The sequence below is a fragment of the Pavona decussata genome, unplaced genomic scaffold, assembly GCF_977016875.1.
Source record: "Pavona decussata unplaced genomic scaffold, jaPavDecu1.1 SCAFFOLD_21, whole genome shotgun sequence".
NCBI classification, from domain to species: Eukaryota; Metazoa; Cnidaria; class Anthozoa; order Scleractinia; family Agariciidae; genus Pavona; species Pavona decussata.
In genome coordinates this window covers 210289-222332 of record NW_028145444.1, presented here as the reverse complement: position 1 = coordinate 222332, position 12044 = coordinate 210289, and the positions used below count along the sequence as shown (strand labels likewise).

At 38.8% G+C, this 12044-nt stretch overlaps 1 protein-coding gene across 1 annotated transcript; it reads right to left on the bottom strand.

Annotated features, from left to right (window-relative positions):
* Positions 1–2005: 2005 nt before the first annotated feature.
* LOC146486045 (uncharacterized) lies at positions 2006–10736 on the bottom strand. The gene is made up of 7 exons (XM_085097687.1): positions 10374–10736; positions 7069–8681; positions 6594–6933; positions 5833–5892; positions 5367–5753; positions 4799–5005; positions 2006–4160 (listed from the first exon to the last, which is right to left on the bottom strand). The coding sequence occupies exons 1-7, from the start codon at positions 10438–10440 to the stop codon at positions 3718–3720; spliced, it is 3117 nt and encodes a 1038-aa protein (XP_084953813.1). The 5' UTR covers positions 10441–10736; the 3' UTR covers positions 2006–3717.
* Positions 10737–12044: the final 1308 nt, after the last annotated feature.

Sequence of the window (12044 nt, the reverse complement as noted above, 5' to 3'; positions counted from 1 at the left end):
AGAGTAAGCGCGAGACCATGTATCGGCCAGTTAAGTTAACAACTTCGACAGTTGCAGCGAAATGGAAGACTGTACACATTTTTACGAAACTCAGTTTTAAATGCAGGGGACCACACGATGCAGAAATAAACTGTTCTGAATACTTTTAAGAGCCGTTATTTTCTCTTATTGTAACTCTGCCCCTGAAGAAGACTAGTTGTACCAGTTGAAATATTGGCCCAAATAAACAAGCCCCTTGCCGTAGGGTTAGCCCTGCAATCAATTTGGTTTATTTAAACATTTTTAGCTGTGAGTATGAAGGGGATTCGATCAAAGATACTAGGCGGAGTTGGAGCTGGTCGCTAGCAACTTCAGCAGTTTCTCATCCTCTTTAGTTGCCGAGATAAGCCGGTTGAAAAAAATTTAAGGTTGGCATGTTGCTCAAATCGATGAACCAGACTTATCGACACAACGCTTTAGTCAATCGAGTTATCAAGTCCACTGGGAACTCGTCATTTGTAAGTAAGCAATTCTACATACATTGCCCATACTGGCCCTATTTTTAAGGAACTTGAACTCTTAAAATTTCACGATATCCATTCGTTTCAATTAGGTACTTTTATGTTTTCATTCAAGAACTCTACACTCCCTTCCAAATTCAATAACTTTTTTTTACTGAATAGTCAAATCCATATTTATAATACTAGGAATGCTCAGTCCTTCCGCTTGCCACTGTGCAGAACGAACACGAGGAAGTTTTCAATTTACTTTCAAGCTCCAAACTTTTATAATTCGCTAAATTCTGACATAACTAGTTCTCCCTCCACCGCTTCTTTTAAAAGAAAGCTTAAAGATTTTCTTCTCTCTAGGTATTGACTTCTGTAAGGCTTTATTTCTCAACTAACTTACTTATATGTGTGTGCGTGTGTGTGTGTGTGTGTACGTGTGCGCGGTCAAAGTTAATTATCATAAGTCCATATTGTAATTCTAATATAAGATAGCTATTTTTTAAAAGTGAGGAAGTCTGACTTTATAAGCCTCGTGGTTTCTTTCAGGTTTTCTCGCCATTTATTTTCTTTCGTCAATTTTCATCATTTTTTTTTTCCATCTGTAATTGTTGTATGTGGCAAAATAAATATTGTATTGTATTGTATTGTATTGTATTGTATTGTATTGTATTGTAGTGTACTGTATTGTATTGTATTGTATTGTATTGTATTGTATTGTATTGTATTGTAAGTCCACAGCGCACGTATTTGAGCATTTAAATGGCTGTCTCCATAACTGAGTTCCTCGTAACCCAAACTGGTCACAAAATAGATTTGTTTCAAATCTTGCTAGTAAATTACACCTTAAACGCCTTCTTCCTTAGTTTTCTGGAGAGAGGAGTCCCTTTGTGGACCAAAACTGAATTTTTTTAGAGAGATTTAGCAACGTGTTTACGTGAAACGGCAAACGTCACCTTTCCGTTTCAGGTTTCACGTAAAATAGCATGAACCTTTTGACTTTAGCTTTAATTTTCCGAGTTTCGATGAAGCTGTTTTGCGACTCACTATGGTGAGTTCATGAAGAAAAGTGCGGTAAGGAGTGAGTTGTGAAGGATTTTTAAACATGAAACTTAATTTGCCCTAGTATGACTTACCGGAAAAAATATTGGGGTACTGGTTTTCAACAATTAACTACTTATATGTATCAAAAAAAAGGAAGAAATACGTAGTTTTCACGTAGGCGGCAAACGCGAAATAGCCTGTTTTCACGTAGAAACTGCAACCGGCAAACGCAAAAAATGGCGGGAAAATCGTGGTCACGTGGTCATTTTTGCCGTTCGCGTTTCACATATACGCGATGCTAAATCTCTCTATTCTGTCTATTAATTCGCTTAACGCGAACAGGCAAACGAGTATCCCCACGTGCGTCTCACCTTACAGTGTTCAAACGCATTCACGTTAAAGAAGGTACAACCAATGGTTTCAGATAAATTTATTTATTTAACTGCTAACAATTACGTTAATTGCTTGATAATGACGTCAAGCGAACGTCGAAACGTCGTTGCATTTGAAACTTTTAGCCAAGATATTTTCAAACTTTTCAATTTTATCGCAATGTATGATAGTTAAATTGTTTAACAAATCTCTTCTTCTACGTAATTGCTAATACAAAATATTGCGAGTGATTGCAGAGTGTTAGCCATTTTCAGGAGCTTATGAGCTCCTGCCATTTTCCATAGGTCTGATAGCTCTTGTTTGATAATGATCACAATTCTGGTTTTCTTTTCTTTTAAGCGTGTAAACCGGACGAAGCAAGCATAATCGTGTTCTGCTTATGCTTATGTCGCTCTAATCCACCGCACCAAAAAAGATAACAACTGGTACATTTATCCACAATTCTTAGTCTGGAACTCTAAAACGCTCATAAAAACTCACAGAAAAGTTCTAAAAACTTCAAACCTAGCATACACAGTATTATTAGTATAGGGACAAATTTCGCCAAAAAAAAAACATGGCTTCACATGTCTTTTGGCTGTGTCAGGTTCGTAAGGTATTGTGGTAAAATGTACAGCAGCCATCTTTTTCCTTGGATTTACTCGTGCAGCGCAACAACGAAAGCACGAAGTCCCTGTAGACCAACCTTAACTGGACAAGGGTCAGGTCAATATGTGGGCGGCTTTTGTATTATATAAAAGAAATAGAAAACGCTCATATAAACCTGAAGAAACGATTTACTGGAGTATGGGAAAATGTAAGGAACTTATCTTACCTATACCATACCATAACTTTTATTTATACACGAAGAGTTTTAAAGCGATAGCTTGTGGGGTCGTGTTACAACATAAGCCTCTCAATGGTGCCGTACCTTGTTACTAAAAGAATTTACTCCATTACAAAACATCATATCGCACGCTCAGGTCATCGTCTCAAAGACTTTTGGCCATCCCAAGTGCTCGTCTACGGGGACCGTACCTTTGAGGTAGCTGCACCGAAACTGTGGAACACTCTTCCTTTGGGATTAAGATTGTAGTTCCATAGTTATTTTCAAAAACCGTTTGTAAACTTATCTTTTTAAAATGGCTTTTAAATAGTGATTTTAGTATTTACTTTTTAGAAAATAATCCTGTTTTTAGATAGTTAAGTTATGACTTAATATTCCTTCGTTTTAGTATTTTTTCATTGTAAAGCGTTATGAGCAGTTATTGGTATGGCACTATATATTGTTATTGTTTTTACATTTAATACAATTCTAAAGTTAACTACTCTGCTAAAAAGCCCCGAGGGGAATGGATAATAATATATTTGACATTTGACCCTCACTGTGGCTCAGATTCTTACAAACTGTTCTTCCGGTTAGCATCACATTATGCAAGCACGGACTGATTGTTTTGCATTTGTCTATATAATAAATAAATAAATAAATAAATAAATGAATAAAATAAAACAACTAAATGACTTTATTCAAGTGTCGAAGTATTTAGTGCTACCCTGGCAACAAAAGCCTGGTAAGAAGTGTTGGTAAGCCTGGTAAAGTCTGGTTCAGCCAGGCTTACCAGGCTTTGGGTTTGAAAGTCTGGTTGAGTCTTTCCTGGTAAGCTTGGTCAAAAGTTACCTTTAAAAAGCCTGGCAAAGCAGCATTGTCAGGCTAATTGGGTACAATAAATTAGTTAAATAAATGAACAAACTGAATTAATGTTAAACTAATGTTAAAAAATCCCAACTGGTGGGAGGCAAACCAGTCATCGCGTCATTACAGACTGTCCTCATCATCAACGTGTCCTAAAAGATCCTGATAAATGATTTCCGCCATTTTTTCATACCCAGCAAGTTTCATATGCAAACCTTCCTCCCACAGTTGCTTTCGTTCTTCGTCAGTTAAAGAATATCTGGGAAATTTTTCCGCCAAATCGCAGAGGATTGTGAAATCGTTAGTCCGGGCGTAATGCCTTAACTTTTCATTGATGTATTTTCTTTCCAAACGCGTGTGTAGACAAGGTGGTCTGTCGGACTCTTCACAGTCCATTTCAGGGATTGTAACCACCATCGTTTTCGCGCCAAAACGATGAGATGTGATATGTAGATCTATGATGTGTTCTGCGGCCGTGTCCCAGGCCCTTCGATTACGAACTTGACTGTTGTGAAGAATGTCATTGGTACCAGCCAGGATTATAACCCAGGAATATTTGGCTTTTGCTAATAAAAAAATAAAAACATTACCTAAAAGTATGAAATGCTATCGCATAAGAAATAAATATGATAATTTGGGGGGAATTAATGCCGTTTGTGTCCAGAATCATGTTTTAAAATAAATCCATTGTCTCCGTCGTCCAAAGGGCGAATAATTTAATCCAGTGTCCACTTGATATGGACGACCGGGACAGGGGGTTTTCAAATATTATCGGCGGTAATGATTTGACCGAGAAGTTAAGAAGAACTACATGTACCTTCAGACAGGAAAGAAAGGAATTCTTAGATAGCCCCCAACAAAAGTCTTTGGAACAGCAAGATAAATGTTGGTTATAATTTAATGGTTTTCAAAAACGTTTGACCTAAAAATAATTCCCCAACCACGAAAAATGTCCTTCAACAGAAAATAACCAATGTAGGCGAAAAAAAAAACAAAATTATTAAGGGGAACCTAGTGAACGGGAAAAGACTTGTATCCAAGGGAGATGTTTTATCGACAGAATATATAATTTCACTAACTGTAACTTAGTTTAACTTGTAGCATATTTCATTGCTGCTCTTAGTCGAATCATGGCCACAAATCCTTTTTGACAAATTCTAGTCTACAAGGAACAATTAAATCAACGGTATAGTGGAACACTCACTAATGTTAAGGTGACTTTGAAGCAGCGCGGACATTTCAGAGGCCTCCGTTCCTTCTTTGGCAACTGTCGTCAAAGTGTAACACCTGTGTACGTCTTTGTTGAGAAGGTTCTCGAGAAGCTTGGCGTAAGGAGTGCGGATCTCGTCGTCGCTATGGAAACCGCTTGTTAGACTATCACCAAGTGCAAGTATAGACAATGCCCTTACACCTAGAAAAACGAAAATTTTTAAATTACTCAATAAAAATAGATCCAGTTAACGAGGAAACGTTTTCGTTACTTGAACTTTTCCTTCTCAAAGGCTTGCTAGTTAGAACTCCAACAACAGTTTTTGTACTTCAATACAGTGAGTGAATGTTCTTGACAGCTGGTAATTTAAAAACCCCAGGAGACCTTTCTTCGAAAATTTTGAGGAAACTCTGTGAGGGACTTTGAAAAACTTCCAGTAGCTTCATATCAGAATCGTAGCTTCATTCAGAATCCGTCTCAGTTATGAATTGGCTCTTGAAGATTTAACCTGCTGCGAAAGGTATTTAGCAACAAAACTTGAAGGAGTAACCCCTGGCATTACCTGTTCTGAGCTCGCAAATATATCCAGCCTTAGGTTCGTTGCATGTAACCATCTTAATATCACCGCCTCTGGAAATCGCACCGCAGTTTTTGGTTCCTAACTTATCTATCACGTGCACATCACGTGTGTAGGGCACATCATCAATCCACGTCCAGGCTCCACTCTTTTTCTTTAGACCAACGTAGAAATACTTTGCTCTGTGTTTCAAGGAAGATATTTTGCCTTGAAGAAATATCCGCTCTTTTTTTGTCTTTGGCATAGCCAGAAGAGCATTTTCTTTGTTGCATTTTTGAGGAAATTCCTCCCATTTCCTCACTGAGTGTGGTACAAAGAGATAGCAGAATTCGTTGAATGGAATCCAGTCACTTGGACACTTTTTTCTGAAATCTGCATCAAATAAAACCAGGAAAAACTGATGAAAAACCATGAACTCTTCACATTATAACACTGATATAGGTTGGGTTACCTGACTTGCCCATTTTCTCGCATTTCTTTTTTGTTTTCTTGTCTTTAACTCCAAGGATACCTAATCAGAGTGATTAAAGCACAATAGAATAATTAGTTAATTACCACATTTTTTAGTCAACAGCACGCAAACACTAACCGAACCAGACGTAACTAAGATTGCTCTTTTGACATAATGTGTCGTATTCTGTTGGTTTTACGCTATTTTCAATCATATTTACCACGACGTTGTTTCTATCAGTGACTTCGAGCCAAATAATAGTTTAGACTTTCCTCCCATTTTTCTATCTTATCAGCTTATCTTTCATCCGTTAGTCCTTTTTTTCCAATAAATTTGCTCCAAAGTGTTCCTTCCTTGTGCACTCTATTTTGGGGTGCGAACTGGAAAAGTCCCAAGGTGCCATGAAGTTCCTCATCCTTAGGGTCTTCTCGGCTTCATACTTGTGGAAAAGTCCTGGGGTGCTTACCATTTACATGGAAAACCCGGAAATTCCAGTTGGAAAATCGAAAGGTACGCATCATTCCATTTGGAGTACTTCTGTAATTTTGTGCTTCTGGTCAAAGTGATGCATTTTTATTACTCCTTTTGGGATTTACAGCTGGTGTTCATACATTTTACATGTTGTCTATGTTCTGTTAAGACAAGCTAAATTATTTCGTATTTATGCCGAAAATTTCCATCCAGATGGTTTGCGTAAATGGTAAGCACCCCTGGTTACCATGACATTTTCACACCATACTGATAAAAGGTTTAACGCTTACCTTTTTGAGTTTTCAGTGCAGTTGATAAGGACGTCACAGCGCTCTGAGTAGGTTTGTGCCTCTGATGGTGTGCACGATGAAGCATAACATCCTCACCGCTACCCGAGCCCTCCCCACTGCTTGATGCCCATGATTCGTACTTGAAGTTGTAGCTTCGATGAGGAATGGTGGTCCTTGTGTAGCTTCGTAGAGTAGTTACCTTTGGAAAACCACGCATCTTAGTTGGTCTAAAATACGGCGAAGGACTCTCCTCTCTTTGCTTTTCAGAACTATCTTGACCACTGGTGGAAAGCACACCAGAACCTTGTGTGGGTCTATTTTGGAAGGGTACAGTAGTTACCTTTGGAAAACCGTTAATTGGTCTAAAATACGGCGAAGGACTTTCCTCTCTTTGGTTTTCAGAACTATCTTGACCACTGGCGGAGAGCACGCCAGAACCTTGTGTGGGTCTATTTTGGAATGGTAGAGTAGTTACCTTTGGAAAACCATGCATCTTAGTTGGTCTAAAATACGACGAAGGACTCTCTGTAATAGTTTCAGAACTATCTTGACCACTTGCGGAATGCACGCCAGAACCTTGTGTGGGCCTATTTTGGAAACTATTGCTTTCTTCGTCGACATATGACGTAGCTTTATCTTTGAGAGATTGAAGCGAAGCTTGAGCTGTTGCTTTCAGCTTTTTTTCAGCTTTAGATGAGATCGATATTTTTAAATTAAGATCTTCTCTGTTCTCGTTGGCACTCATTTCAGCTCCTGAGTGGGTGGACTCTTGTAAAACGGATTCTTGAAGTTTCCCGAACGATACTTCTGGAATTTTGCTTTGATAAGAACTCAGTGTTCCCGGATTTTCCTGCCAGCGTGACTTAGGTCGTACCACTGAATACCCTTTATGTTTATTCTGCAAATATCTCTCATCTCCTGAACCAGGAAACAGATGTACCAATTGTGGATTTGCCAGGAACACTCCCTGTAAGTAGTTTGGGCGATCAGGAGAGCCCAACATGAAGTTGTCATTAGCATTATATTGTGGTCCGGCTTTCCGCTGTGTGTTACCTTTTTCGTTTTGTGTATCCCTAAAAGCTTTAAATCCAGAATCATTGTCTCTATTTTGTGCTTCCCTTAACTGAGTTTCAGTCACCGATTCACCAGACTTCAAACTATCCTTTAACGATTTCAAGTTCAGCGGTTTGGCGCGATCGCGCTGAGCTTCCAAACCAGTTAGATCAGCTAATATTCCTGCAAGTTGTGGTTTGATAAGCGAGTTCACATATCTATAGCGAGAGCGCTGCCTCATCTTTATTGGGCTGTGAGTTGGAAGAAAATATTGGAAAGCACGTGCTCTGTTACCGACCTTTTCCCCTGGGTATTTCATAGGTTCAGTTAGGCCTGTTCCTTGGGATTCAAGAGAACTTTCCACAAGAGAGGCAGCGCCTACAATTTTTCTCCCCTCCATCGAATTTTCACCGTAAAATTTGTCATCTGGGGTCACTGGATTTACATGCAATCCATCGACCCCAAAACCTTTTTCTGTCGCTTTGTCATCTCCCAACCCCTTTCTCGACCAGTTAAGAAACTGAGTGGACACTTCTCGATTCAAGTTTTGCGTCATTGATACTTCGCTCTCCCCGCTTCGTACAGACATCTCGCCGTTCGGCCCTTTGGTGTATAATCCATCTAACGGAAGAGCTGATAGAAATAATTCTCTGCTGTTTGTGAGACCACTTTCTTTTCTGGGGGTTTCTTTTACTTCTTCAGGATGGACAAAATATTTATCCAGTTTCTGCATTCGGGCCCTGTTCGCACCAGTCTCCTCACTTCCTGCTAATATGTTCCTCTTAGTTGAGTGATCTTCGTTAGAATCTGCTAACGGCGTCTTTTTTAGTCGTGCGTGTTTAAGAGTGGTCCCTGATTTGATGTGTGCAGCATCCTTATGTCTCCGTCTCGAGTCGTGCTTAACTTCAAACGAACTCTTTCTAATCAGATTGTGCATTGAGCCTGGGGGAAGGGCATTACTGGTAGAATGTTTGATATTACTTGACTTTGCCATGTGGTGTGTCGAGTGGGTTTTACTTGCTCCTTTAGTATCTCCTGGAAAATACAACAAAAGTATTTTTATACATGTACAAGTTTCTATAGTACTTTGTCCAAGATATACAAAAAAATACTTAATATTTAAATTAAAATCACTTTATCTAAGTGTCAATTTATTTAACGCAGAGCCGACAAATTGGGGACACTCTCCAGACCGAATTGGAAAGTTGTTTTTTGAGGAGAGGGGAAAACCGGAGTACGCGGAGAAAAACCTCGCAGAGCAAGAACGAAAAACAATAACAAATTCAACCCACATATGCGCCGAGTCCGGGAATTGAATCCAAGCCACATTGGTGGGAGGCGAGTGCTCTCACCACTGCGCCATCCCTGCTCCCCCTTTAGATCATCCCTATAGACAAGTGTATCCGGTTAAACTTGGAGACATACTATACTTTTGTCATGTGACGCTTCATCAGTGCGTAAGGAGCAGAAACCTTTGGTGCATGTCTATACCAATAACACAGGATGTACCAGGGTACAAACAGAAAACTCTCTAAATGGTCCTCAAGAGGTGTGACTACTGAAATTTGTTGTCAAAATTTTATACTACATTCTTATATTTTTTCTTCTTGTTCGCGTATTCTTTCCTTTTTTGACCTACGATTGTATACTTACTCATATATTTATTTTATTTATACAAAGAGTTAGTTACCCTTGTAATACATCGTCCTGGCAGCAATTGAAAAAAGGGAAACTGTATTCAAAATAGCTTCAATTGTTTCATTACCGTTGATAATAACTAGCGTAGTTACTTAAAACTTCTGAAATTCTGGTAAACTTGAGGAATGCGCCACCTTTTCAACGACAAATACTCAGGACTCCCGCAATATCTCAAAGGAAGTAAACTGATTTTCGAGAAAGTGACAATTCAAGACTGAGTACCAGTTGTATTTAACAGAAAAAGTTTTCTCTTCGATAGAGCGAGATAACAAGTTGTAAATTACTGAGTAACAACATTCAAGTAAAACGAGTTTCTGCTTCATGGAGCTAAGAGTTTGGGATTAGCAGCAGTAAATTATACTACACGAGCGAAAAGGGTTTCTGAAGATTCTGAGAGTTTACTATGCTTTGGTGGCTTTTGCAGGTCGATTTACCTGCTAGTCAAAACAGTAAATTAAAGTCATTCTGTGGTAAGTCAGAATAGTATTTACTGAAGAACTGACAACTGGCGGTGCGCTCTGTACCTTGCTTAAACCCAGTATGATAAGATTTCAATTACACTTTGATTAACTGCTAGCTTATGAGTAATATACAATTTTCACTGTTTTGGTTTTGCGCGAGTGTATTATCATGCGACCGGCGAAGTCGCAAGACTCGATCCGGCGAGTGAAACAAGGTGCTGCGTTTGCCGGCCTGTAACTTGGCGACTTCGATAGTACTTCGATTCCGCGCAAAACACAAGCAAGGCAAAATCAGCCAAAAGCTCTAGATTGAAAAGTCGGTCATGATACTACTCTGCTCTTATGAGAAAGGACGAGTCAAGTTTTTGTTGGTTCGTCTCAGTGGGAGAGTCTATTTCTATTATTTTGAATCAAGCACATGCCTGTCAGATCACGTAAACATTTACAAACAATTTAGACGATTTGTTCGCCAGTATTTTGCGTTCTAGATAATACAGCCATGGTACCTTGAAGTATGTGCTAACTTAAAGCTTTTGAAGCAAAGAAAAGAGTAGAAATTTACACCAACCTGCTAAAACACTCAACAAGAGGCAGGTGATAAGAGCCCTCCTCGGCAACCAGACATCTTGGGCCATATTCCTGAAATTAAGGTTATTGACTTCCAGACCAGTCAATGACTCCACGGTTAGGAAGAGATAACTGAAACAGCGTTCAGTTTACTAAAGTAAATCCAGCAGTTTGTTAACATTCTTGAAGCAGAGACCTCTCCAGTCTTTACTTCAAACTACTTGAAGTTAATAACTGCTATCTTTCAACTAATAAACAGCGGACTGTTCAAAAATGCTAGATGTGTGTTTTTGTTGTTCCTTTGCTCCAACGCGCAAGAGTTGTATCCGTTGGCTGGTCGATGCTCTAATTAAATGGTAAATATTTTCTTTTTAAACGAAAACCATGTGCGTCTAGGAATACAAAAAACCTGCTTTCTTGAGAGCAAGTGACAGGTATAAAATTCATAAATTGTGCTCTCGCTGTCACATGCTTCATCAGGCGTGTCCATGGATCTACAGTTGTTTAGAGTATGCTCGTTTAACATATAAATTCTCCTGAGACACGGAAGGCAATTCTTTTGTTAACACGTGTTTTTCTTCATTATGGGCGCAAATGCACTTCTACTGGCGTCTGGGCTAAACGTTAAGGAAGTACTTCTTTCAATGCGCGCTAAAAGGATAAACATTTGACTTGCATGGCGATGAAACAATAAAGTTATTTCAGTACCCGAGAGGTGTTATTAAGCCATGGCGTCACTAAGTTGCAAGCAACTAGAGTCGTTTTAATAAGTCATTATAGCTAAGCCGAGCTTTACTGAGTCTGGCAATTCGTGTGTAAATCACATTAGTTTTCCCCCGAATTAGGGTTTATTAAAACTGGCCCGACTGCGGTTAATGCATTGCTGCGAGGTTTTTGACTGAATTTTTAACTAGTACTTAGCGTTAAGACTGGAACAGCTTTGGTTTCTTTAAACTAGTTCAGCAAAACGATGTTGGATCACTATAAGCTAACAGATGAATAAGAACTCGGAGAACGTAATAATTTTAATTAAAAATCTTTCTGGCCAGGTCCTTCATAGTTGGGTTAATGTCAGTCCAGTGTTAGCGTTAAATTTGACTTCTTATCTACTCTGTAGATTCTCTTTGGCCGACAATTTTTTTGGACTGCGTTCAAAATGTCCATGAAATTTTGTAGTCAACTCAATACTTTGAAACAAGAACAACAAAATACTATTTTACTGCTTTAGACAAATATGACTGCGATAACCCTCGAACGTTTAAGACAATATCTTAAATGTAACCGCTCTCGTAGTCTTGCTCGTCCAGTAACCTGTTGTCCTAAGTGTATTCATCTTGGCCTATCTTACTTTTTGTATTTAAATCGGGCCCACAGGAATTGGATTCTTGCTGTTGTGGATACCCTGGCTAATTTAATTCAGTATGATGTAAAGTATATGAAATAATTCATATATGAACTGCGGATATAGATGAAAGTGAGAAGTGATCATCGCAGTGAATTTTCCAATTTATGCAATTGGAAATTGGAAGCCTGAAAAAAATTCAGGCTTCCAATTTCCAATTGCATAAATTGGAAAATTCACTGCGATGATCACTTCTCACTTTCACTTAATTCAGTATGTTGTAAATGTTGTAAATGGCGAAGCTAATAAAATAAAATAAAAACATTGGAA